At 44.5% G+C, this 27,387-nt stretch overlaps 1 protein-coding gene across 4 annotated transcripts; it reads left to right on the top strand.

Annotated features, from left to right (window-relative positions):
* The first annotated feature begins 10 nt into the window (after positions 1 to 10).
* Positions 11 to 25,330, top strand: LOC111856111 (BRCA1 DNA repair associated). Of its 4 annotated transcripts, XM_023835784.2 has the most exons (23): positions 12 to 287; positions 407 to 486; positions 824 to 947; positions 3,461 to 3,514; positions 3,709 to 3,789; positions 4,038 to 4,126; positions 4,224 to 4,260; positions 4,459 to 4,589; positions 4,738 to 4,867; positions 5,000 to 7,536; positions 7,636 to 7,706; positions 9,869 to 10,001; positions 10,134 to 10,191; positions 11,010 to 11,137; positions 13,479 to 13,690; positions 13,953 to 14,040; positions 16,100 to 16,177; positions 16,294 to 16,334; positions 16,787 to 16,870; positions 18,391 to 18,448; positions 23,048 to 23,121; positions 24,607 to 24,661; positions 24,936 to 25,330. In XM_023835784.2, exons 3-23 carry the CDS (start codon positions 862 to 864, stop codon positions 25,028 to 25,030), a joined length of 4,320 nt encoding a protein of 1,439 aa, XP_023691552.2. In that variant the 5' UTR covers positions 12 to 287; positions 407 to 486; positions 824 to 861; the 3' UTR covers positions 25,031 to 25,330. The 4 variants fall into 4 exon arrangements, with proteins under 4 accessions (XP_023691554.2, XP_023691552.2, XP_023691551.2 ...); XM_023835783.2 differs by lacking the exon at positions 407 to 486 and having other exon boundaries at positions 12 to 353; XM_023835786.2 differs by lacking the exons at positions 407 to 486; positions 23,048 to 23,121 and having other exon boundaries at positions 11 to 353; positions 24,936 to 25,015.
* The last annotated feature ends 2,057 nt before the right edge of the window (positions 25,331 to 27,387 follow it).

Genomic DNA, 27,387 nt, shown 5'->3' on the forward strand with positions numbered 1-27,387 from the left:
TCGTGCGTCAGGACTTCTAGGAGCAGCCCATTTGTAGTTCTTTTGCAGGAAGGTAGCCTGCTCACGGATGTACGAACGCACCAAGAATGTTTTTGAAAAAGTGAATTTCAGAGTTTTGTATACTAATTTTGGGAGACATACAATAACAATTAGCTATATTTTGTATATGCACTGAAAGTACATATACAACCCAAAACAAACGCAGAAGAGAAACTTAAACGCGAGTTGGCTGCAAAGCGGTCATGTGACAGCAAAGTTGCGGGAAAACCGAAAAAAGAGTCCAGCTGGTGAGCTGGTCTGGTGTTTGTCTCCTCATATTCTCTAATTTTGTTCCAGATCCGTAATTTTGCCAGGTATGTTATCCATTTCCGCAAACTTAATAATAATCTTTATAATGTATGCGTAGGTAGGTAACTGTCAGTGGACTACCAGTGTCGGATGAAGTAGTAGGGCCGTCAAACCAGTACATTAGGAAGCGATCTCTAGGTGAGTATTGCAGTGACTGAAACGACGGCAACTTTTGATGTCGGATCAGCTGCGAAATGTTAATCTTACGTGCTGTTACATTTACTATGTCGCTATTGTAGGTTTGCTGGTTTGGTGTCTGATTGATAACTCGAAATGTTTGGGTTGGATCAGGAATCGTCAGACTGTCCGTACACGGACAAACGTGTCTATGGCAAGTCACGAATGTATCGTATCAAACTGTTTTAAATGCGATGTCCGTATAAAAATAGCATTTTTACCAAAATGTACTTAAGAATTCGTCATGGATTTTACTGTACGTAAGGGGTATTTTGTAATTCTGTGACATTTTTTACAGATGCTGTAAAAAAAAGCAAATTGTTTTAGTTGTCTGCAATGGATAAAGTTATGGAAGAGCCGAAGATTGAAGAAGTGAGACGGAGTATTTATATCATTTGGGAAAATCTCCAGTGCCCAATCTGGTGAGTGAAACCGTGCAGGAAGTCAACTTGAATGAGTAAAATGACTTATGAAGTTCCACTCTTTTAAATTAACCTTCACTGTAATTACATTTTATTTTATAAATCAAGATTGTAGTGGAAGATAAGTTAAAGTATGTTAATGGATACATTTTTAAATGTTAACGTTTAATTATAGAAATACAAATAGAGTAATTGCATGGTTGCTTCTTCACATTGAGTGGGGTCAGCTGAGGTGCTTTGGGCATCTTATACGGATGCCACCTGTGTGGCACAGAAGGGGACTCTAATGGGTGGCGGCCCCAGGACTGACCCAGGATGTGTGCAAGAGGGATTACATCTGCCATCTGGCTTGGGAACATCTGGGAATCTCTCAGAATGAGCTGCAGACAGAGGTCTGGCCTGACATTAGGGGTGCCACCATATACCGGTATTGATAGTAACCATAATGTTTAAAAATAAACATTATTAAATTGCTGCTATTTAGCGACGTGGTATTTTGCACGTCTTATAGCTTTGATTCACTCTGAACTGAAATATGAAGTTTGGTGTATTTTGTGTTTCAGCCATATTTATATTACTCCTAATCTCTGGGGGGGGTAGCCTTGGTTATCTTTTCACCATCCATTAAGAAGTGTTATTGTCTACATTTTCTATATATATCACAGTAATATCTTTATCATTAATTCTTTTGGCCACGATAATCGTGTAGTGAATACACACAGCCCTATCTGATGCGCTTGGCATGTGGGAAGATGCCAAACTAGAGGTATGGTGTCAAATCAAACTCGCCGCAACCTTAATTTGAATTTATTTACCCAAATTTGAATGTGTACCCGAGCTTGAATTTCATTACCTGAATACCAAAACGTGAATTTGAATATGATTACCTGAACTTGAATTCATTATCCAAACTTTTATTTATGTTGCTTGTGTGGTAAAAATTCAAGTTCGGGTTGTAAGATTCAGGTCAAGAAAATTATTGTTGAGATATTCAGGTTAATAAAAACAGGGAAATCATCCAGGATGCTCAGAAAAAGTAATGGCGCTTGGATCTAATTTAGCACAATCCCGGCCAATCACCAGTCATTTGAGTTGGGATTTTATACATCCACCACCTTAATACGGTGGCCAATAACATGCTGCAAACTCAGGAAACACAAATTCCATTAAACACATGCAAAACAAAAAATCATAGTATTCACAGCTAAAATCAAACCATTCAGTTAACATCTCATGTCTCTACTGAATAGCTGTATTTTTGTAAATGGGTAAAGAAGCCCCGTATTTGTATTTTGTTTTGACCACATATTGTAATCCAGTTTGTGAGCGAGGATAACTATCAAATCGAGAATGGGGAAAAAAAACATTCAAGTAGAATTGAGCACAATATAGTAATACTGAGCACGATATTACGAGTATGACACACGTGCACGTACTTCTTTCTCTGCTCACGAGTTTCATATTTGTGCTTGTGAATGGGATTTTTACACGTGCAGCATGAAAAAAATAAACCTGCAAACACTGTGTTTTATCTGCCTCTAGTTTTGACATGGATGCGACGCCATGCTTTGTGTATAAAAGTGTTGTTAAAATTTTATGTATTTTACAGACTATTTTATCAAAAGTGACACACATGTAGTTGAGAGCAGGGTGAGCCTAGGGGTGGAGGAGGGGTCTCTCAACCGGATGGTTGAAGGGGGGGAGATGTCCTCTTGGTAAAATTTGCATACCTTGGTGGGGGGGGGGTCTCTGTGAATTGATGCAAATTTTTCAAAATACAGGTAAATTTTACATGATTTTATATGAGCCACTGACCTTTCGAGCACAGGCCTGACTCACGGAACCACACAGAGCACCATCAAATAAATTAAATGTAAATGAAATTATAACTACCTTGCATGATTGTGTGAGGCAGAGATTTGTGCATGCCGGGTTTAAGACAAATAAGCGTAGGGTGTAAATACAAGGTGGCTGAGCTGATCATCTATAGTGAAGCTGTACTTAAGCACTCAGGCTAAGTACCCATGAGAATTTCCTGCTAGATGCATCAGTTGTGTGACTATCAGTTAAAAAATGATCTGATCAGGGTGGAAAAATTCTAAATAAAATATTATTATCAGCATACAATAAATATGTCTGTAATGGTATCTGTTCTGTCATCACTTACACTGGGACCTTGCCCAGACCCCTTTTCTGTTTTTCCACTGTGGGCTCAGCTGTTGCATGGTCATTTTGTTTCCCAGTGTTATTGATCAGATGAAGTGCAGACAGCCATTGATCAATGTGCTTGCTGTTCTCTTTGTGGCCTGTGATATTTCTGGTCACATCGCTGGCATGTGGGAAACACTGATGTTTTTTTTCCCCCAGTTTGATTTATGACCTTCTGTTTTGTAATTCTGATTCTTTTACGCTGAGATTTTATGATTAATTTATAATCTTTCACTGTTTTAATCCAGTATATTCTTGGTTTGTTATATAGTTTTATATTGTTGTCATTTGTTGTCTTTCTATAGTTTGGATTTGATGAGCTCCCCCGTCTCCACAAAATGTGACCATCAGTTTTGCAGGTGAGTCTCAGTAGAATGTCACTTTTAAGAAGGTACATATTAAGTTTTAGATCTGCAACCTTTATGCTAATAAAGTACCCAATGCTTATTTGAATCATAACATTTGTGTTTCTGTACATAAGGTAAGTTACCATTAATCTAAAATACTGTAGCCCTGCTTTGTTCATCCTGATTGCTTGTCAAATCGTTATTAGGTTTTGCATAATGAGGCTGCTGGACAACGGCAAGACGCGGGAGGCCAGCTGTCCAGTTTGTAAAGCGAAGGTGACTAAAAGGTGACTCATCTGATTTTCTGCCACCAGCTTTTTCAAATTTGTGCAGCTCCTGTCTGCTATCTTGGTCTGGAATTGCTAGTAAATTCCTGTAACTGTTATCAGTTGATTTCAAACACCGCCATGTCCTACAAAGCTATTCTTTGTCTTTAAGGTCAGCATTGTCTGCCTGGTATATGTATGTGATGTGGATTAGTAAGTGAATACCTCGTGAGGCTTAATTCCCCAGCGCTCTTGAATACTGTCCACAGAAGTTTGCAGGAGAGCCCAGGGTTCAAGAGACTGGTGGAGGGACTGAAGGGCTTGGTGCAGGCCTTTGAAGAAGATACATGTGTGGGATGTGAGTCTCTCTGTAGTTGCACCTTGGGATGCCTCTGATGGCGAACAGTGAAATGTGTTGAGACAGTTTTTCAATGTGTGACCTGTTCTTTTCCTAGATAACAGTAAAGTGTCCCAGAAGCTAGAAAACTATGGGTAAGTACAATATTAAATTATGATATGGCAAATGGCAGGAATATACAATTTTTGGTTATTCTCTTGGTAAAATAATATGGTTTGGCGGGATATTGTGGGTGTCGTCATTTGTTATTTTGAAAGCGAGCATTTTCAGAAGGTTATAGCCCATTTGAGGAAGGAAAAACATGTAGGGCAGTTTTATTCCTATTTGTCAAGTGCTGTGGAGAGGAGATGCAAAGAGGTCCAGCTTCAGGAAGGAACCACGTCTGACAGCAGACCTGAAAAAAGCACTGCTGACAATAGCCAGTCCAAAGGATCTGAGGACATTACAACTCCTTCCGCTGAAGGTAAAATAATGTTGCCTGATTTCCTGTCATTCTCTAAAAAAAAGCCATAAGAAAATTTGCAAGTGATGTCAAGAATTTGTTCTGAAACACTTATTACAGCAGATCACAGCAATTTTGGTTAAGATGTTTGCCTTTCTTCTTTGTTTAGTTAAGGAAGGTTTCGCAAGACTCATGGACCTTAAAGATTCGTGTGCTGTCACCTCCGACAGAGAGGATTTGGAGAGTGCAGTCGCTGACTTTCAGTGTACCTCTGGAGGAGAAGCAGAGAAGAATAGCAGGTCTGGTAATTCTGGTCCTGAAACGCAGGTTCCGCCTCTGCAATTTAAAAAGCATGCATCCACAGATAGGTGAAATTCCCAGAAGATAAGTGGCAAAAACACACTGTCAACTGATGATCTTTCACTTGACAGGAAGGACGCTGGTGAAGAAGACGCAATCAGTGAGAGCAGAGAAACACCACCCTCAGATCCAGCTGCAATTTTAGACAAAAGACAGAAGAAAAGCCTGGAAAAGGTATCTGAGTGGCTTTTAAATATCTCTCCAAGTGCCGCAGGCAAAGGTGGTTTAGATCCCAGTTGCAGTTCCCAGCGTGACTCAGAGGACTGCTTGTCTGATGGAAACACTAGTTCATCCACCGTGGAAAAAGACAAAGATGAGGACGAAATTAGGAAACCTGAGAGGTCTGGGTACAGCCTTTGTCTTGAGGAAAAAGTGTTTGGAGTGGTCTACAAGAGGGGTCGAAAGTCTGTGAGACCCCAGGTAAACAGGTGTTTAGAGAGCTTAGAGGCTAGCGAGGTCTCACACCTGCGTCCTTCCAGTTCGATTAAGACACCAACGAAAGCTGCCAAGAAGAGGAGTAGCAGCAAATTGAGTCCTGATTTTATTAAGAGACCTCACATTGAACTGGAGGATGCCAATTCTGGGAAAAGGAAGAGTGGCGCCGAAGTGTGTGAAATGGGAGAAATCAATGGGAAGGTGACAAAGGGATGCGAGTCTTCAGAGGAGAAGGAAGAACTGAAAGTCAGCTCTGTCTTTGAGGTGCCACTTCGAAACACTACAAGGACAAACAAAACTAAAATGCAAGGGGTGTCACAAGAGGCAGGAAGCAAGCTGGTACAGACTGACGAAGTGGAGGGAGACGCTACAGAAAAGAATGCATCAAGTGATAAAATGTGCCTGACTAATAAGAAAAGGAAAACTTCGGCTCGTAAGAGGCTGTCTAAACAAGCTAAGGCGCTGGACCTGGTTACTGTTGAAATAGACGACCCAGATCCTGTGCTTAAGCCCACAGAAGGAATTCCCCTTAAGGCTGACGTTCAGATCGACAGTTACTCCAGTAGTGAGGACCAAAGGACCCCTGGTCTCAGGTTATTCAGACGGAGTGAAAGGTTGAAGCTCTTTACAGAAGAGGTTCAAGGAAACGGAAAGAAGGCCTTGGCAAAGAGCTCCACGAAGAATGCCATTTGTGACTCAGAAAATGGGCAGGGGAAGAATATTGCAGCACCTGACATAGTTGAAAAGGTTCTTAATCCATTGACAATGGAGGTGCAGAAGACTGTTGTTAGGAATGGGTGTGTAGCTTTTGTGGATTTGTCAGGCATTGAGATGGACGAGTTAAGCGTTGGCAAAGACATGGGCCAGTGTGAACAGAAGCCGTGCCATACTGAAACAGATCATCCTATGGCTAATAGTGCTGTAGAAGGTCTTCAGGTTACCCTGGCATGTTCACCTGTCACGACTGACCACCCAGTGTCCCCAAGGAAGCATGGGTCAGATGCTGTAGTACCTCTGTCCCCTGGGAACTTAACAAATGAGCTAACAGATGCTGAGTTTAAACAAGATAGAATCGACAGTGAATTAGACACTGAACAGTTGCTGAAAACCTTTAAAACCACAAAGAGAAGATCTTTCTGCATTGGTAGTCCCAGTAACAAATGTTTGAACAGAGGTTCATTTAATTCTGAAAAGCTGCCCCAAGGAGAGGTGCCTAATCCAGAGGTTAAGCAGAGTAAAGATAAAGTACTCACAACACCCGAGTTGGTTTGTGTGGCTGATTCTGCAGAATTAGTACAGCTAGATGCAGAGACATTTTCTTTAGGCCTGGAAAATCATTCAGCTTCCACAGATTCATCGAATCCTACTGTTCATAAAGTGTTGTCCCCTAAGAGCAGTAGGGTTGGATGCCTAAGGAAGAGTGATGCACTTCTAAATATATCAGCGCGCAAGGATTCGGCAGAGCAGCTACGTTTAAATGCCTGGGAAAATAATCACAGTTGTTCAGTCTGTGGTTCTAGTGGTACAGTTGAGTCCAATGGAGTCAAATTCCCTGTAGGAAAACAAAAAAATCAAAGTTCTGCACATATAGTCAGCAGTGAGGAAGTGGGCCCTGCTTCTGAAGAGGAACCACAAAACCCTTCTGGAAGGATCACTGAGGAGCCGCACCCAGGACTACAGAGTACAAATCCTGCAGTCCCTTCAGGAAGTGCAGATATTGCAGCTTGTAACTTAAAAGTGGATACAGTGTCTCCTGTGTGGGCAGTCAATAACTTATCGACATCCTCCATGACCCCAGATGATCTACTGCCTCCAAATATTGTGGTTCTTGCTTCCAGCAGAAGTGCAGCTAGCTCCAGATCAGAGGATCTTCCCCTTCAGTTGTGCAGTCAGATAAATTTATTGAAGCGGAGAATGCCTCAGAAGCTGGAGTCCTCGGAGTCTGAGGACAGCGGAGAAGATGACCAGCTCCCTTCACTGGCCAAGCTGTTGGGACATGCCACCTCTCACTCGGAGGATCTGCCCCTCCTGGACCTAGAATGTCCTAAAAAACGTTCCAGTGGTGAGGCATCTCTTTCTGAAGTTCCAGGCAGATGCCAGAGTCCCTGCTCTGGTCCAGAGGGAGTAACTGCCAGCCAGGTGTCTGTAGACCTCTTTGGAACTCCAGAAGAGTGTGAGTTGCTTGCATGTTTACTTGTTTATAATTCCTTTGGTCTTCCTTTTAGCCAATAGGTTTGTCCTTGCTTAGCTCTCTAGCTGTCTGTGCATGCAGGTGAAGGTGCTGCTGGTGGCCATGGATTCTCTGGAGACTCACAATTTTCCACTGAAATTATTGGCACCCAGGTGAGGACATGCTTGTGTTTTTCCAGAGTTAAGTTCCCGATTCTGCTAAATAACGTAAATAAAACCCATTTTTCTTCTCTGTGGTTGATATCAAAGCATTTTCACATTCATTTTATCAATAGGCTACAACACAGAAACATTTTTATCAATTGGTAATCATGACAATCTGATACGTCGATTCTCTTAGTGTCAACAGACAGGCTGATCTACGTATTTGACTTCTTTGTTAGTATTGATCCAGATGCTTTTTTTTTTTGTTTTGTTTTTTCCCATAATATTTTGTAGTATTTTTTTTTTTCCATTTGTATTATGTGGCGATAACCTCAGTTACTGTTGAAGTATTATCAAATTTAAATGTTGTCCTGCGTGCCTTTTTTGCCTTAGCAGATTAGCAGGCTCTTTTTATCATCTTGTTGATGCAGTCATGCAGGACCAAATAAATGAAAAGGAAAGGTATCTTTTGGTATCTGTCGTAACCTCTTTCGATGGTGTCAGGTGGCTCAGAAACGTATGGTTTTAACCAAGCCATGTCAGCGGAAGCCGACCTGGGGTTTGTGCATAAATCCATGTTTGTTTCCTAAACCGCTTGATTATTCCCTACTCACCGCGGCTGCTTCTGCAGTTTGCTTAAGTGATGGGCATAATGAATATGCGATGTTGCACCCTGCAGCCACTAGGTGGACATCCTGCAACTTGGTATGGAAATCTGTGACATTCTGGAGGCAAACTGGGTTTTGCTGGAAAGCCTGCTTTGGGCAAACTTTGTGAATTGCATTTTTTTCCCAGACATGCAGTCACTGCACTATCCATATAGTTGTTGTTAATCCACTGGTACCTTTGATACAGGGAGGCTTTGTGGCGATCCAGATGTGCAGTGCACTGTGGCCTTAGGATATGTCACAGTTTTTCTGCTGGAGTTTCTGTTGAGAGTAGATTACAGCTCCCCCTGCCTTCCAGTGGCCTGGGTGGGGGCTCCTGGTTCTGCTTTAACGTTCCACTGTTCAGGTAACATGGTGTGATCTGTGATAATGAGTGCCCCCCCCCCCCCCTTCCCAGTGCTGCGTTTGGGGCAAGCTGGCCAGTGGGTGCATAGATCAGAGGTCTTGAGTGGTGAGGAGTCTTTGGACTAGAGATGGCCGATCCACATTTTCTCAGTTCCAATCTGATTCCAATAACACTGTGGATACCAATACAGATTCTGACACAAGCTCTTTTTACTTTAATATTTTAATTTAATTTATATATATATATATATATATATATAACATCGTATATATATATATATAAAACTAGTAAATACTAATGGAAAAATGTATGCCAAAAATCTTTAATTAGACTTCTAGATACACACATCACGGACTGTTTCACCTCGTTTGTAGGTCTTGTTTATAGCGTTTATGAGGCATTTGCAGTTCAGTTTGAATACCTTCCAACGGAGTATAAGCATGTGGCGAATGCTTTAAATGCCCCGCAATGTTTCTCCCACTGGCAACAGCGTCATTACACTTCACTGCGACAGCAGCCCATCATGTATCGCACAAGCTGTAGCGAGTGCGAAAAACGGCCCAAGCTAGCGACTCCCAAATCATCCACTGCTTTTTTCATATTACTCGTGTTGTCTTACACAATTGTGTGTGCTTTGTTTAGTGGGATTTTCCATTAAATGCTGCTTCCACCTTTCAAAAACTGCAAATGTCTGTGCTGCTAGTTGTTAATAGCCTAAATTACTTCCTGATCGTCACCTTCTTATCTGATGTTCTTCCACTGCCCCTACTGCGAAGGGTATGCTCGTGACGTCACGGCGAGCGGAGTCACTGCACTCACACCTACTGAGTGACAAAAAAACTGAAAGCGTTCAGCTTGAATGCTGCAAAGAAACACATCTAACACAGGAATGAGCTGTCATGCAACTGATTGTACAAATAGATTTAACAAGGAATAGGAGCCGTCTTTTTACAGACTTCCGAAAAGTAAATAAGTAAGTATCGGATGTGGATTGATTACATACGACCAATCCCCGATCCATCTAATAGGTCTGGATCAGTGACGATACCGATCTGAATACCGGGTCAGTGCGACTCTCCTTCAGACCATTGCTGTCCCTCTCTTGTGAGACAGACAGTAGTGAAGGAGCCTAAACAGTCGTTCTCCCCACTCTTCAGCAAAAGCTTGCCATGCAGGAGAAGCTGTGCCAGCTGCAGCGGATGATGGTTCTCGTCACGGAGGCCCTACACCAGAAGGAGGGTGGCGGCAAGCCCGGACCGCCCCCCCTCTCTCCGTCTGCAGTGAGCGCAGGTGCGCTCGGCTCGGTCTCCCTCACCTTGTCAGATGAGCGGTGAATTAGAGTTGTCCTGTGTCTTCTCATTTGCTGCGAATCCCAGGTTAGCACATGAAGAATTTTTCCTTGCCTTTGAATGTCCTGTTCAGGTGTCCGTCCCTGCCCGACCTCACCCAGTGACGGCCGGAGAAGAGCAAGCATCTCTAGGTAATTCCTGGAACTTTCAATCCCAATAACTTCGAGAGATAAGTACTTCCTCCTGGTTATCATTAACATAATTTAAAGTTGACCTTTACTCAAACCATTCAGTTACATTCTTTTGCCTAAGTGATTGTGGTTGGACCTTTTTAGTGAAATACTCTGATCCTTAATCAGAAGTGCAACCTTTGGGTCTCGAGCGTTCAAGGGTTTTTTGGATAGGGTCCGGTATCCTTCCGCAGTCTGTAATTCATTCGCAGCCACTGGGATATCTCAGCCCTTCAGGAGGCTGATTTATTTCTGCAGTGGTGGGTTAGAGTATGCAGGGTATGAGTTTTCGGAGCGTAGAGTAGCTAATAATCTCCCTAATGAAGCCAGCGCCTCCCCACGCTGCGAAGAATAAGGAAGCGATTAGCAGCCACGTGGTATTTGTCATTTTAAGGCACTTGAAGGGGGGAGCTGTAGAGCAGTTGTAATTTATCTCCCCTGCTTCGATGCTCCTCTCACAGGGAGGTAAGCGCTCCCCTCAGCGACAGCGAGGGAGCGGAGCTGTGCAAGGCGCTACTTAGCTTTTCATTTAGCTGCAAACTCTTATGAGGCGATAACGCTTTGTGCCCGTTATCGCTGGCAGCCGAGGGGTTATTGCTGACAAAGAGCAACCCCCCCCCCAAGAATGACTTATCTGAGCAAGCAGAAATTATGCAAGTCATTGGGTTAGACAGCAGAGCCGCCCGCAGGTGACTCGCCGTAAAAAGTCGAGGTTCCGCCAGGTACAGGTTGCAGGTGACGTCACTGTGCCCCCCCCCCCCCCCCCCATCTGCTGGCAGACCGCAGACCCCCCCGCCTGGCCAGGCCCTCGTATCCCCCACCCAGAAAAGGACCCTGAATCCTGTCTGCGCCCTTCCTGGTTCCGGAGCCTCAGAAGTCCCACAAGATGAAGGCAACATCGCAGAAGGTTAAAAATGAATTTCAAAAATGTGATTCTAAATTTGATCATGATGGGTTTTTAAAGTTTTCTATAGTAGTAAAGTATGGTAAGTAAGTATAGTGAATGTTTGCACATACAGTCAAACAGTCTGGTCACTTTAACAGCGTTATGGGGGAAGTATTTCTGCAAGCGTTTAATTTTTCCCCAGCATTAAACACTGAGACATTACAGAAGGGAGATGGAATCTGGAAGCAGGGAATGGACCGACAATAGGCTCCTTGTGTAGGTAGTGCAGGGATACGTTTGGGTCTGAGTGCATGAAGCCAGGTCTCTGGCGACTTGCCGATGATTCTGGGCTGCAGCGCTGGTATGAGCACGGCCGCATTAGGGGCAGGCTGTGATGTCAGGGCTGAGGCCGGCTCCGCATTCGGAGCTTTGGCAGTGCCAAGGGGCTAAGCGGCTCCTTGGTATGAAATCAAAGGCACTGAAGTTTCCACGCATAACAGTACGGGGGGGCGGGCTTGGCATGAGACCCTGATTGGGGAATAATGATGAGATGTGAGTGGTTAGGAATGATCTGTAGCTGACGTCGTAAAAGCGGACTGGCAGACACATGTGTCTGTGTGAAACGTGGAAATGGCACCATCCTCAAAGTCCTCACTTAGGACCAAGACCACGGCCTTGGACTTCCGCCCTCCATCCCAGCCCAAACGTGTGTGCGTGAAACCCAATAACTGTGTCCATCTTGACTTTCATGATGTGTTCTGGGAGCACTGGGTAGACTGGCACTGCTCCGGTGCCAGCTTTTCACTTTGTGTAAACCCAGTGGTGTTTCTGCCATCTCCCCAAGTGGTTCGACCTCCCTGTAAATGGGAAGAGATGATAAAGTTGCCGTCTCAGGCTTCTTAAGAATTGTCCTTCAGAAGTGGATGCCTTTTATGCAGTTTTTATAAAAACTAACCCCGTTTGATATGGTGGTTTCTGTGTTCACACTCACGGTCTGACATTTACATTTATCTGACACTTTTATCCAGAGTCACTTAGAGCAGAGGGAAGGGTTACAATTTATATATACTCCCTGGGATTTGAACCCACAACATTTGTTGTGGTGCTCTACTATTGGAGTATAGTACCCATAACGACTGCTTGGTCTTGTATGTAAAAGTGTGGTCCCTTGTTACGGGGACACTGTTCTATTTCCAGGCACTCTGTGAAAGCCTGGCACCTGAAGGACGCAGCGTGTGTAGCCAGAAGGGCTTTCAAACGCAGCTTCCTGCCGCAGAAGCTCATTAGAGGAGCCGTTTGGGGCTGAGGTTGTTACCCATGCAAACGTGGCTGTAGATGGCATAAGCCGTTTCCTTGAGACACCATGATGGAATGTGTTTTCAGGGACGGGAGTAGTTTTTTATGACCCATGTGTTGCAGATACTCGTCTGCAGAACCAGTGGAGCACCCGGCTGGTGCTAGTCTAGGCTGGCTCCTCTGGGCTTGTTCTCCGACCTGTCAGACACTTTGTGAATGTTCCTTCCACCATTCCATTAGGTCGGAGTGGTGGCTCTGAGGCTAGGGATCTGAGCCAGCAACTGGAAGGTTGCCGGTTCAAATCCCATGAATGCCTGGAGTGATCCTACTCCATTGGTCCCTTGGGCAAAGCCCTTAACCTGCAATTGCTTAGTCTTGGGTATGACGTTAATCTACATCCAGCCCTGTAAAGAGGACCTACAACTTACAGGGAAAAACTTGGGGGGTTGGTGGCAGGATTTGCTGAGGTATCACCTGCCACCTGGCTGCACTCAGGTTCTCATCCCTGAGGTGGTTTGTCGTGTGGTGGCTTCGGCAACGCGCTGTAATCAGTGCACGCTCCTTACCCCTCTCTCCATTCCATTAGCCTAAATGCTGAATGTTTTGATTTATTTTAACAATGATAATCTTCACGAAATGTGTTCAATGATTATCTCCTGTGGCTCTGGGTTAGACCCTAATTTTTAGGATACAGTTTCCTTCAGGTTCTCCAGATTCCCTCTACGGAACATGCTAAGGTGAACTGGAGTGGCCAAAATGTCCGTAGGTGTGAATGTGTGTGTGGATGGTATGTGTGCCCAGCCATGGGTTGGCGTCCCATCCTGGGGTCTTCTCTGCCTTAAACCTGCACAGGACAAGCAGTTAGAGAAGCTGGGTCGACAAGTAAAGTTACAGACTGCCACCCAGGTGTGTTAAGGGTGGTCTGCTTCTTATGCCAGACTGTATCTGCTCTGTATGTTATGTTTTATATCTTATATTAAATTTAGAGCACTGATTACTCTTCTAGTCCAAAGCTGATGAGTTGTACACGGTCAGTCTCACAATCAGCTGTATGCCTGTACATCAGAGGGCAACGGAGACGACATCACTACGGCGACACTGGAATGGACAGGGGGTAGAGCCCAACACCGCGCCACAGGGGTGGAGCCGGGCCCGAGAGGTGAAACCTGCTTGCCCCCACCGCAGCCGCGTAGCCACACGCCCAGACAGCCGACCCAGAGCCGCGCCAGTTGTGGCAAAATGGTTCTTGTGGCTTCTGGGCTGAGCACGACAGAACTGGTGAGTGAGGAACACACCTGGGTCCTATCATCTGGGGCTGTTGTGTTCTCTCATTCGACACCGGCAGAATGCGCATGAAGTACATGAAAGACGAACTTTGTCGTACTTAATTTTACTTCATTTTGTTCCTGCCAACTGCCCTCCTTTAATGAAAATGATCTGCACAGTTATCACTGACAACCATGAGTCAGATGTATTTTGACTCATGTTCTTTGTCCCTGCCATTCCCACCCTCATCCCCCCCCCCCCCCTCATTATTTAGTCAGTGGTAAAGAAGTTTGCCAGAAAGATGGGGGGCAGCGTGTGTGCGGAGGTGACCCCAGAAACCACCCACATCATCATCAAGACGGGTGAGTCACGTACCCGAAGGCCTCCCAGTTAGCACTCAGTATTAATAGCAGTAGTAGTAGTAGTAGTAGTAGTAGTAATACTTGTAGTAAAATAGATGGCTTCAGCTTTAATCTGTAAAAGCACAGTTGCAAAACCCACCAGGTCTTAATTGCTTCTCTTTATTCTGTCCTCAAAGCCTTCTCATCCAAAGCCCCACATCTGTAGACTAGTAATGAAAATGTTTCCCTGGCAACAAGCAAATGGAATTTCTGGCCCGTGAACTGAAGGGGGGGGGGGGGTGTTGACGATAGGTGGCAGGACCTGGAGAGGTGGACGGGAAGTAACATAACATTGTTCTTGGTTGGGCGGGAGGGGTCGAATTTTTATTCTTCCGGCCCCCCTCTGGATGTGAATAAGAGTCTGGCCCGACAGTTGTGATCAATTTGAAATATAAAAATGCTGCATTACTATACCTCTTCCCTGGTTTACTGAAGTTTACTGAAGTCAGCTCCATGGTCCTGGTGCTGTGATTTGCTTTTTTAATGCCCCTGATTAGGGTTGTATCGGCTCATCAGACTCATTTAGCCATAATTGGTGCCGGCTTTCTGTGGTTCCGGCGACGGCCCAGTCATGTGCGTGTCTGATTAGCCCTGTGTCGCCCTTTCGATCGACCGTGCTCTCCGAGGTCCTCCTCTGCCCCTTTGGCCAAGGCGGTCACTGGAGTGCTGTGCTGGCTGAAGTATGGCATAAAAAACAAAACTGTATAAACCCAGTGAACGTTGGCATGTACCCAGCTGATCTACATCATGTGTTCCACACCCTGAAGATCAGTTTTTATTCTAATCGATGACATCACATCTACACAGGGTATCGTTGGCATCGAGGTGCTGGTGTGGCTCTTTAAGCAGTGATCAGTGTGCTGGTACAATATTGACAGCATGCACATCAATGCCATGCGCTGTAGGTCATTAAAGCAAGCAGTCCGATGTGCATAATTTCAGGCCGGGAGACTGTATAAATGAATGATGCTCTTTTGTTATGGGGGGCAGATTTTGGTGCCTCAGAGTCTAAAGATTTCACTGTTTACTTTGTTACTGATGTGCTCACTGTTGCAAGCTTTTAGGGGGGTAGGACATGTGACTGGGAGGTGGCAGACAAAGCAGATTACTAGATAATGGGGTGCTGTGGGGGGTGATTTTTCTCGTCGTCCCCCCCCAACTCATGACTGGGCTAGACTAAGATTGTATTCACCTTTCAACAGCGAGGAGAAGCAACTGGCTACAGTAGATTTCAATGCTGTAGGCCGACAGTATTGATTGCCAATCGAGATTGAGATCCAGCCGGTCCGTGTCAGCAGGGAACATGGTACACTAAAGCATTTTCTGGTACATTCCTGTAACCTGAGGTCGCCAAGTAATGAAAGACGTTGTTTAACTTGTGGCATTTGAAACTACTAACAAAGTCAGACTCTACCTCATCCTGGGGGGTGTTCTACAAAGCTGGATTTCCCAGTTAGCTGGGTGAACATAAGATAGAAGTAATGAGCGTTTTCCGTATATGATGCCTTCCTATCACTAATGTAATGAGTTAAAGGCAGGTGTTTGGGTCAGAAGTCAGGAAAAATATAGTCAATACACAGCTGCATAAAGTGCTTTAAAATATTCTTGGATCTTGCTTTTGCAAGAACTATGTGCAAAGAAAAAGAGTTAATTATGAGAAGCAGCAGTCTGGTTTATCCATCTGCAAAACAAACAATATTTTGCTTTGGGGCCATAAATCTCACTGGAGGCTGGGATTGTAGCTCTGAATCAGCAAAGTAAGAGCTGGAATTGGCTGCTTGAAGACAAACAATGTCTTCTGTGGAAATTTTTAAGAAATTTAAATGGTGATTTTGTTTGTTTTTGTCCAGACAGATGAGTCTGTCCCTTTGTTCAATAATTCCGTTTTTTCTGTGGCCTGTGTGAGCAAGATACAGTGTGTACACAGAAGCGCGTTTCCGCATGACATCGCCTGTTGTGCCGCTTGGCAGTGCCCCAGCCATCCTACCTCACCACCCCGTTCTGCCCGTGCTGTTTGCAGACGCCAAGCTGGTGTGTGAACGCACACTGAAGTACTTCCTGGGCATCGCCGGGCGCAAGTGGGTGGTCAGCTTCCACTGTAAGTGTCCCGTGGCGCCTTACACCAAAGTGGCTCGAAACCTTCTGTTTTATATAAGTTTCACAAGTAATACTGTCCGTGACATCCCATAATGCCAGTGTGCTGCTTCCCTGCAGGGGTCACTCAGAGCTTCAAACGAGGAAGCCTACTGCCAGAAGTGAGCTCTCTCGCCTGCAACCATTCTAACTTCTAAAATAACTTCTGCCCCCTTAAATCACCCCCGCGTGTTTGCCATGGGGTCTGTGTAAACCTGAAACCTTGTGCTTTGTTACCCCTATAAACCCCCCATAACTGACCTCTCATTGTGTCTGTATGTGGGTGGGGGTCATTGTTATCACATTGTGGTGTTTAAAAACCTATAACCTTTTACCTTGTGAGGATATTTCTGTAGTCCCCAAAAAGGAAAACTCCAATTTTATAAAAGTCTTAAGCAAACTAAAAATGCCAAAAGTCTTGTGTTTTGTTTGGTTACTTTTGGTTAAGGCTAGGGTTAGGTCGGGGTTAAGGTTATCATAGTTTACATTACAGTTTTGCCCATAGAAATCAATGGAGAGTCCTCATAGTGTATGAATACCAACCTGTGTGTGTGTGTGTGTGTCCTTCCTTTAGGCACTGTTTGAGGTTCGAGGAGACACAGCAAATGGGGCAGAGCACCGAGGTCCAATGCGAGCCCGCACCACCGATGAGCAGAAGGTGACCACATGCATCTCCTGCATACATTGCTGGAACGCTCCTGGTTTAAAATAGCATTTTAAGCAGGCTGTCGAGCCACCAGGCTGCAGGTCCTCGGTAATCAGGCCGGCAGGACGGGCAGAGTCACTCCGCCTGTCTTGGCCCTGCAGGAGCAGCCGCAGCTGGGCCAGTGGCGACCGCCCCGGCGCAGTGCAGATGGAAGGAGGCGGCCTGGGAGATGAGGCGCCTCCGCCTCTCCCTGACGCTCTCCCTGACGCTCTCCCTGACAATGCAAATTGGCATGATTAATTAGCGGCCAGTAAGAGGAGCCATGTTAATCGGACCTTCTGTCTGGTTTCCCGCTCCTACCTGCTGTTCAGCTCATGGTCTGCATAGCTGCCAGCTGAGCACTGGAACTGATACAGTGAGTTGACACTCTTTGCTCTCCTCACCCTCACTGGAAAAACGGGCAAGCACATCTTCTCATCCTGCCCCCAACCCCCCCGTCCATTTTTTTGGGAACAGGCAGGAGTAGCACTGGATGAAAGCTTGCTGGCTTTCATTTCGTCCCTTTCATACCCGGCTTTGAGATCCTGACTGCAGGCCGCTCGCTTCGTCTCGCTGACACTGCCGAGCGCCACTGTCTCCTGCCTCACTGCTTGACACTCGGCTCCTTTGAAGTGCCCTAATTGAATTATTCTTTACTTTCAGGCCTATTAAAGACTTAATCGCCATTTTCTTTTTTCCAAACCTGCAATAATTCGGGGAGGCTGGGGAGCTGCTGTCCCTGTGTGAAAACCAATGCTACAAAAGAGAGGTTAATTGTCTTTTGGCATTTGTCAAATCAAGGGGCTTGGGGGGTGGTTCTCCCAACCAGCAAGGACCTGAACTGGAAATCTAAAACTGAATTTTTATTCTGAAACACGTGCCGCTGATAATCACCCGAGAGGGGCAGAGATCCCATATATTTAATCTTTTTGCATTATGGGTTTTTATGGAGGTGTTGAGTGACTCAGCAGGTTAAAGGACTTTGTGCCTGTGATCAGAAGGTCGCCGGTTTAAATCCCATGACTGGCAGACTGGTGCCACTGTCGAGCCCTTGAGCAAGGCCCTTAACCCCAGTTGCACTAGGAGTGCTGGACCCTGCCTGACCCTGTGCTCTGACCTCCTGCACTCTTTGTGTCTTGGTGAGCTCAGTGACATTCCCCATAGGGATGAATAATGTATCTATATATTTGTGGGTATTTGCCATATATAACAGTCTTCGCTCTGTTTTTTTGTTGGTATAGGCACAGAGCCTGATTGGCTGGTGGTTGCTGTCCTGGGTGTGCTGCTGTGTGCACCACAAACACCAATCAAACTATTGAGTCCCCCGTATATTCACAGAGGGTGAAGTCGGGGGGGGGGGGGGGCTTGTGCAGTGTGTAATTAAAAAGACCAAACCTTCGCAGTTGGAATCTGCTGAATGGGGCCCCCACTGCTGCTCATCTACGGTATTTTTCTTCATGCCTCTAAGTGCCTGTGTCTCTCCCTCGCCCCAGCTGCTGATGAGAGGGTGTGAGATCTCCTTCCAAGGCTCCTTCACCAACATGACAACAGGTACGAGAGACCCAGAGACTCAGAAGCTGCCAGATGCACCTTTACCATGACCAAACCTCCAGATGCTAACTGATTTACCCGGATGGGTTCTTCCTAGTTTAGCCATCATTACTTTGGGAAACATGGTGATATTTTTGTTTTTGTTCTGCGATTCATTTTATATGGCATTTAAGAGAAGATGAACTTGAAATTGTTGGCGTTACAGCAGCAATTAAAAAGGATCAAACACTACCCACAATATAAGAGCACAGTATGAAGGGATGTGTTTATGTGCATATATGTGTATAATAAACAATGGACTGTATACAGACATCCAAATAGCAGCCAAAGTCTAAGACCTGGGATAGTATTATAGAAAGTGAGGACTGCCTGAATACGCAAACATAGACCATGAGGTTAGGAGGTTCAGTGTGAGCAGACATGGCATATAGCAGGAATAATAATGACAGCAGCAACAACAACAGCAAGAATATTATTAATAATTTCCTCATGTTACGATGATGCTGTTGAGACAGGAAGAACATTTTACAATGAAAACTGGGTGCTGAGATTGGATGCAAAGATATTTAGCTTATTTTAGAATGTGAAAGTGAAGATTTGGGTTTTTTAAATTGCTACACGACTAGACCTTAAGGGGTGTTACTACTAGCTAATCAGGGTGCAGGGAAAAACAAAAAAACGGTTTTGCTGCAAAAAGCGATGCTTCAGGGTTGTGATTCTTATGTCACCACCAGAGTTACAAACAGATTTTTAAATGTCAGTATAAACATAGGTTACTGTAATTATACTACTTCGGAGTGGTTTTAAACCACCGGGAACAGTCGTAAACCAAACATAAGGCAATATGTCTGACAGCATGTCCAAATAACAAATTCTAAGAGACATTTGTTTGCACAGTAGAAAAATATGTAAAAATTCAAAAACGACTGCATCATAACAGTGATAGTTAACTAAATCCTGTGCTCTCTACTAGTAGTGCTAGTAGACTTCTGCTGAATATGGCTGCATATCTGTAGCGATAATTGCTCCTTTACCTTTAGTTATTGTTTTAGCCTGGTTTGAATTTCCTTGCAAAAGCACCTTAACAAGACCAAGACTGCCTGTTGGCACTATCAGCTACTCTCGGGTGTTGATGTTATTTATTGAGAAACCAAAGTGTTCCCGAACTGTTTATTATGACTGAGTGACTAACCAGCATTAGCTGTAACCAACTCATGCCACAATTTCCATAATGTTTTTTCCTGTTGAATATCTACATATCTACCTAATATCTAGGTTCGCCTGTGTCAAAGTTCCAGATAACGTCATTGGATATACCAGTATCAGTATCGTATCGCAGTACCAAAAATGGAAAAATGTACGAGTTTATCATTTTACAGATTTCGATGTTTATGAAGTTATGTCGCTATTGTCGTTTTAAACTGAACGAAAACTGTGAACGCACAGACAGACAGCTCCAGTATGCAACTCTTGCACCAAGCAGGCTACGCATGTAACCTTGCAAAACCTTGGTCACTCGCTGACCCTGATTTTATACAAGGAGTTTAAAGATTGTCACCTGTGTATGAGATATGACACAATAACTTCTAAAAGATATGACTATCATGTATCTCGTGTTTGTTTTCATGTTCAGCCTATGTGCGAGTCCATTCATATCCCTTTCCTCAGTAACGTAAAGTAGGATCGGCTAAATGACCAATGGAATAAACACAAATATTAACTTAACATTTGGGTATTGTCGATGGGATTTTGTAAAAGCTCAGGCCAGATTAATATCAGAATGTATGTATTGAATGGAGTCTAATTTAATCAGTCTCACTGATAATATTAAAACTATATATACTGTTAATGTAGGTTTAATTCATACGTAGGCCTGTTATTTCAATTCCATGTACTTTTTAAACAGGGATGTTTTTACAGTATTGATTTTTGTATTGAATATGAGGTACGAAAGCTGGTATCAGTATCAAAGTCAAAATTTTGGTATCGATCCAACTCTAGTGCCAGATACTCGCTTTTTGAAGGAAATGGTATCTAACCTCAACTGCCTTGATTATGAATGCTTGCTGAGTCGCGTTTCCTGCTCTGTTGTGCTTCTTGAACTGGCAGTTGAAATGCTTTGGCTATTGTCAGGAATGGTTCAGAAGCACAAGCTCGGATTCTGTCAAGGTTATACAGAGTCCTGTCTGCTGTGAAAAGGTGCAGAGTATGTGGCGGTTGCTTTTCCAGAATTCCCAACAGGACCTTTCTCCTGCACCCATTATCCATGTGCTGCACCTGAATTGCCTGAATTAAATGCCAACAGTACAAGTGGGGAACAAAACGTACAGTATGAGCGCTTGTTGATTTCACATAAACGTGCTTTGCATGCAGGTAAGTAATAATGAGGAAAATTAAGTAACCTTTTAACTTAATTTTAAGGAGGATTAATCTCTGCAGCTGTGCTCCAGTTCAACCTAGTGTTTTGTGGGGTCGTTTGAGAGGACATACACTCAAACTCTTAGCCTCAGTTTGAGACGGCGCACCAACCAGAATACGTTTCACAAACACTTTCGTCAGAAGAGTAATTGAAATAAACAGCCCTTGCAGGCATGGTGACTTGACCAGGAACTGAAAATGGGGTTTGTGGCGCTTTAGCTAGTTTTAAAACCATTTCCCTTAGGATCAACTAAAGATGTTTTTATTCAGATTTGATGGGGTCTTAATGGCACTATTAGGTACAGCACTGGAGAGCTGAGAAGCAGCAGCTGTGGTAGATTCTTTGAGTTCATCTTCTAAGGGATGTTTTATGGAGCACACATTGTAAATCTGTATACTTGTCCTGTATTGAGCCCAGAAAGCCTCAAGGATGAAAGTGCAAAAAGATCGTTCAGCCCCTTCTCCTGGGTTAGTCAGCCTCGGTGTCAAGGTAATCTTTTCACTAAGTTACTTCCTTGACGCAGGCTTTGTCTTTGAAGCCAGGTGCTTCAAATAGAATGGAACTTCTAAAATACGGTACATTCATCCGTCTGTTTTCCAGAAATGCTCTTCTAGCTTAGGGATGCAGTGAGTCTGTAGCCCGTCATGAAGAGCAGAAACCCTAGACAGGATGCCAGATCACTGCTGGGCACGTGCACACAATCACGCTGTGGCCAATTTAGACACACCGGCTCAGCAAACAGCATGGGAGGTGTGAGGCCGTGCAGCTAAGCCCATATGCCCCCCAGGCGTAAACTAAAGAGTAGCAATGATTTAAGACGTCAGAGAAATGTCTGTCCAATCATCCATCTTCCAGCAGTTTTTCCTGGTCAGGGTCAGGGGGACAGGAATGTCCTGCTTATAAAATAAATGTCATGAGCCGCGTCAGGGAGTTTGCCACAGAGCAGGTACTGAGCACACTTAAAATCTTTCGGTAACCTCTGCCAGAGTTTTTATACATTCTCGGGACTGAATTTGTTGAGATGAAAAAGGCGCTGAACTAGTGAAAGCAGAGCAGTGGACACCTTTGCGTTCTGCCGGCAGTAATTGCGTTCTGGATGAGTCTCTTCATTCTGTCATGAGAATTGGCTCTGCTGTTTCATTTGTGCTGTGATTTTGATTAATAAGTGGGTGAGCTGGCAGCCTGATTATGAATGTGCATGAGTGATGCACCTATACAAATACAATAAATAAATAGGGATGCTGATTTAATGCCCCATCAGACCTTTTGAGGGGCCACTGGCTCAAAGGATTCTGCAGATTTTACAGGCCACATAACCCCAAATAATTTAACCATCTTTGTTTTGGGAAGCAATGTGATACTTATGTTTTTGTTTTGGAAGGTTCTGATCTCTATCACTAGTTCTGCTTTCCATCCACAAAGTCTAACTGTGTGTGTGTGGTGGGGGCGGGGGGTCCAGGTATATATTACATTATGGAGACAAGTGTCCCCACAATGTGATTTAAAAACCTGTTATTTTGATGTTGTGGGGACCATTTTTTCAATTCCCACAAGAGGAAATTCAATTTAATAAAAATCTGTGACTGCAATCTAAAAACTATAAATGCCAAACGTCTTGTATTGTTTGGTTACTCATGATTAAGGATTGGGCTGGGTAGGCGTAAAGGTTATATATATGTGTGTGCGTGAGAGAGGGAGAGAGAGAAAGATGCTTTGCATGGTATAAAAACCATTTTGTTGGCAGCATGCCATGGCTCACTGATGTCTGGCACACTGATAGGGATCTTTCACGCAGGCATTTCATCTGCTGACTGGCTGATCGGCGTGCAGGCTTGGGGTAGAGCCGTCCTTAATGGAACGTGTTCCCTTGGTGTGTTTCCCAAGAAACACAAGGTCCAGTTATTCCCTTCCGCATGACCTCCTTCACAGGAAGTTAATTTATTATTTATCCAGTTCCTAGGAGCAGATCTATTAAAAAGCTCATCTCTGTATCACACTGAGGACTGAAACATGTGACATGTGGCCTGAAAGAGAAGATTAGAAGTTAATGTAAACCCAATGCTAAATCAAAAAATATTGCCAGCTTGGGTTGCAGTGGGCACGAGCCACAAGGATTAGCCTGGGGTTGAAAAAGAAGGTGCCGGTTGTTAATGCCAACTGCGTCTTGGTCTCTGTCTCAGGTCAGATGGAGTGGATGGTGCAGCTGTGTGGGGCGACAGTGGTTAAAGATCCATCCCTCTTCACAGCAGAATGTGTAAGACTAAAACATCTTCTTCTTTTAGTTTTAAATCCTCCCTGCCTTCATTTCTCCTTTCTTCCCCGTCGCTCTCCCGACCTCCTCTTATCCATGCCCTTTCTCCCTCTGCTCACTGCCCACTTTTCCTCCAATTACTTTTTCTTATCTCATGCACTGGCTGGAGGAAGTGGGCAGACCTGTGCTGAGCATGCTGGGAAATGCTGAGCATGCTGGGAAATGCTGAGCATGCTGGGAAATGCTGAGCTCTGCATGGCCTCCCTCAGACAAGCCGCTTCTCTGATATGGCACTGATGGCTGACCTGTGTACTCCTCTGTCATCTGTACTGTAGAAATCCAGCCCGGTTCCATCTTTCTTTTTTTGCCATTGTTCATCAGTTCCAAGACTCCGTTAGCCTTTGCGTCTGTGATGGTGAAATAGTGAGGGGGATGACTGTGGAGAGTGACATATTTCCTGCAGTCTCAAACCGTTTTAAATGAATATTTAACATCTTGTTTATTTATGTATTTTTTTTAATTGATCGGTAAGGTAATCTAAATGTTATTGAATTTATTCATTGATTTGTTTATCAAAAATAGTATTTATTAATGTGAGATATAAAATGCCTGCCCTCCTTATGAAATATTAATCTAATGCTTTATTCAGATTAGTCTTCTGTAAGACACTTTTTTTCTAATCCTTGAATTGCTTATGCATCTTATGCGCTAATGACTGAAATGTCAAGTAATCTGTTTAAGAAGTTTTTGTTTTTGTACTTTGGCACTGCTCTGTGCTGTATTAAGGCAGATTTGTGGTTATTAAATGGAAGTTTTAGCTTTGGGAACCATCACAGAATTACATAGAAAGCAACTGGAATTTCAAGCAGTTTAAGTAATGTCTTAAGCCCAAATAATTCTGTAAAAAATGAAGAATTAATCGTTTGTAGCCACTGTTCAAGTCTGCTTTGTTCAAGCAGTTTCTTTGAGTCTGAAACTCTGTCGTCTGTTACACATGACTCCTCTATACTGTCCATGAAGACGGAGGCTGTGAGCTTGTTCTCACGCAAAGTACTGTCAGACCACGTCAGTGTATCAGTTTGCCTCATCACGACCCACACAGTGCTGTGAAGGGGACCCTGTTCCGGCTGGCACATCTCTCACCATCGAGCTTTAAGGCGCCCAACTCGCAACAGAGAATAATGGCTGTTATATCACACCGTCTTCATTGGCCAGTGACACAAGGCGGTCTCAGTTGTCCAATGACACAAGGCGGTCTCAGTTGTCCAATGACACAAGGCGGTCTCAGTTGTCCAATGACACAAGGCGGTCTGTTGGCCGATGGCATGACGCCATTAGCTGCATAAGTCAGGCTGAACTACATAGAAGTTCTTTGGTTTCCAGAGTTGTTTGGACACACAATGTTTTTTTTGCTTCTTGATCTTTGCTGTTTTATTGGAGATCATACCGGATCTAATCTTCTTGGTTATCCATGTTCTTCCCCTGCAGAAGTCTAATCTGCGGCTTGTGGTGGTGCCTGGAGATTCCCAGACGGATTACAAAGGTGAGCCAGTAGGCAAAATCTAGTCTGCCGTCTGCTCTGCAGGACTCAAAGCCCCTGCTGTTTGGTTGGCTGCTATGAAATTCCCATATAGGAGAAACCTTTGTTGTAAGTAAGTTCAGGCATTCCCCATCAGAGCAGTGCTGACACTGTAAATTGGTATGGTTCTGCTTGGGGGTTCAACAGGATAGTTGCCGTTTTTGAAAAGCCCTGCTTATACTGTAGCTGCTGTCCTGAGCCCTGTCCCTACATCCACCTGCCACTGTTTTATCCACAGCTGTCCAGCAGAGGGCGATGGTGGTGTCCCGGCCCTGGTTACTGGACTCTGTGGCTACTTACACCCTCCAGAATCCTGACGACTATACAGTCTGAACTGGCTCTCCCGGTGGAGGGGGGGAGTCTGGGTCGTGGGCCCTCCCCAGCATGGTCTTGGAATACTGTGGGAGATGTCAGCTTTTTTTTCACCCCCACCAGTTCTCAGCACTTTATGCCCCCCCCCTCTATTTTTAATGTATGCTGCAGCATCTTTAATTCTGAGACCCATTTGAATGTATGCGTGTGTCTGCAAAGAAGAGAAACCCACACATTTTACTCTCATTTTTGACCCATGACCTGATTCTGATCAGCGTATCCCGTGTTGATACTTGCACCAGTATAAATGTTGTTTTTGTATTGTTTACTTTCACTTCTGTGTTCCTCCCGCGTCAAAGGGGAAAAACTGCATCGAAAGCTGTCTGCAGGCCTGGGGGGGGGGGGGGGGCGGGGGTCATGTGAGGCTGATGCTACTGTAAGTGATGAAATATTTGTATTACCTCCCCATATCTTTTGATGGCAGCGCAGTAAATTACATTTGAAGAGGTTCCTCTGTCCCTGACATCTACCTGTTCTGTTCCCATCTTCACACCTTCCATCTCCCCTTGTTTTATTGTTATTATTATTATTTTTTAAATCACAGGCCCTGTGTTCACCATCTCTGCCTTACTCGTGTCCGCCCACTCCTGGCTGCCTCTGACATTTACCATGTGCTATATTATGAATGGATAAGCTGTCTGAGCAAATGTCATGCTCAGATTTTGACGGCGAATGCTGAGCCGGACAGGGCCGTAGGCGGAGAGTTGAGCGTAGGGGAAGAACTCTCCTGGGGTGCCCTGGCCTTTCCCGGCTGCTGTCTGCTCTGCAGATATGCCACGCCGCGTGGCTCTGGTGCAGGGTGGCGGTCTCCAGCACTGCGGGCTCTCGGCGCTGAGGTGTTGGCGCAGTCTCCGACGAGGGCTTAGCTTCCACACAGCAGCGGGCGCCTCCTCACTTTCAGCTCAGTTTGACCTTCATCTGACTGCCGTTATCTCGCCTCTCCTCGCTTCTCATGCATTGGATGGAGGCGTAATGCAGAGAGCGAGAATGAATGAGTGGTTTGCCGTAACTCACCCAGTAAACAGGGCTGGTGGGTTCAGCAAAGTACGGAGTGCTTCCTGACTGGGACGACGTTCCTTGTGAGCCCCATAATATGAAAGAGGACAGCACACCTGCACAAAATGCCTGATGACAAGCAGCTTTGGTTGAAGTTAATACATTTCAGCTACTTTCACTGAGAAACAAACAGGTGTGTATTTCATCGAGACATTTTCGTGCTGCTAGGAGGGACAGTGTGAATTCTTAGTTACATTTTTTTGTTACTGTTCTGGATCATCCAGCCTTTAACCACGGTGAGGGACTGAACACCAAACTTTCTTTCTTTGCCTTTGGAGAGAGTTTGGTTGTTGCGATTAGGAACATGGATCTGTCTTTTCTAGATTTTATCATGATTACATGTATGTCAAGATCCCAAAGAGCTCACCATTCTGTTGGGTTTGCTTGACAGTCGGAGAAGCTGCTTTACTTTGTTTTTAGTTTCTAAAATTTGAGGGGAAACAGAAGGTACGCCCGTCTGTCGCAGACCCGGTGTGACTGAGTCAGATGAGTCCGCAGTTGACCTTTGGTGTAATATAACCATCACTTTGGTCCGCATTCCACATCTTGTCATCCGGGCTTTCGTCTAGCCTTTAGGTAGAGATTAGTATGACAGCGTCATGGTTTTTATATGTTAATAATATTGTAGCGCCAGGCAGACCGAGCCATCGCAAGAGCAGCGAAGGACAAGGAGACCTGCTTGCTGGGGCTGAACACGCTCTTTATTGTAGTCCTGAACAGGGCTGTAACGGACACCCAACCTTACTACGCCCAACCGAATATAATCAAGGAAAATCAGGGAGGCTAGACACTGGGAATCAAGGTACACACACGGTGGGTAATTTACATAACTAGAGACACTCGAGTATCGAACAGGGTGCACACAAGACATCGGTAAACATACAAGGCACAAATGGGAAATGCAAGTATTAACTATAAAAATGCAACAATACAACAAGGGCTATATGCAATTACATGCCGGGCATGCTGGGACATTTACAGTTTTGTGCAAAAAGGCTTAGGCTTCCAAAAAGGTTTAAAGCTATTGAGTGAAATATTTGCTTATAAAAATCAGTTTTATATTTAGAATATATACAAATAAACAGTGAGACACTGAAGTAACAAGAATTTTTTTTTAACTAACATCTTATTGGACGGTAAGTATGTAAACCCCTCCTTAAGGGCACCCATGCCAATCTATGCACTGTATTTGTTAAATTCCTCGACCACCTCAATCACTGCAATTTGTTAACTTAATGAGGTTCTAATTATCTACTATGCTA

This window comes from Paramormyrops kingsleyae, chromosome 5, assembly GCF_048594095.1.
Source record: "Paramormyrops kingsleyae isolate MSU_618 chromosome 5, PKINGS_0.4, whole genome shotgun sequence".
Lineage (NCBI taxonomy): Eukaryota > Metazoa > Chordata > Actinopteri > Osteoglossiformes > Mormyridae > Paramormyrops > Paramormyrops kingsleyae.

Coding starts and splice junctions, on each gene's coding strand:
- LOC111856111 (XM_023835783.2), top strand. CDS start 862: ATGGATAAAGTTATGGAAGAGCCGAAGATTGAAGAAGTGAGACGGAGT. Junction 10,002..10,133: donor TCCGTCTGCAGTGAGCGCAG/GTGCGCTCGGCT, acceptor TGTCCTGTTCAG/GTGTCCGTCCCTGCCCGACC. Junction 11,138..13,478: donor TGAAGGCAACATCGCAGAAG/GTTAAAAATGAA, acceptor CCTGTACATCAG/AGGGCAACGGAGACGACATC.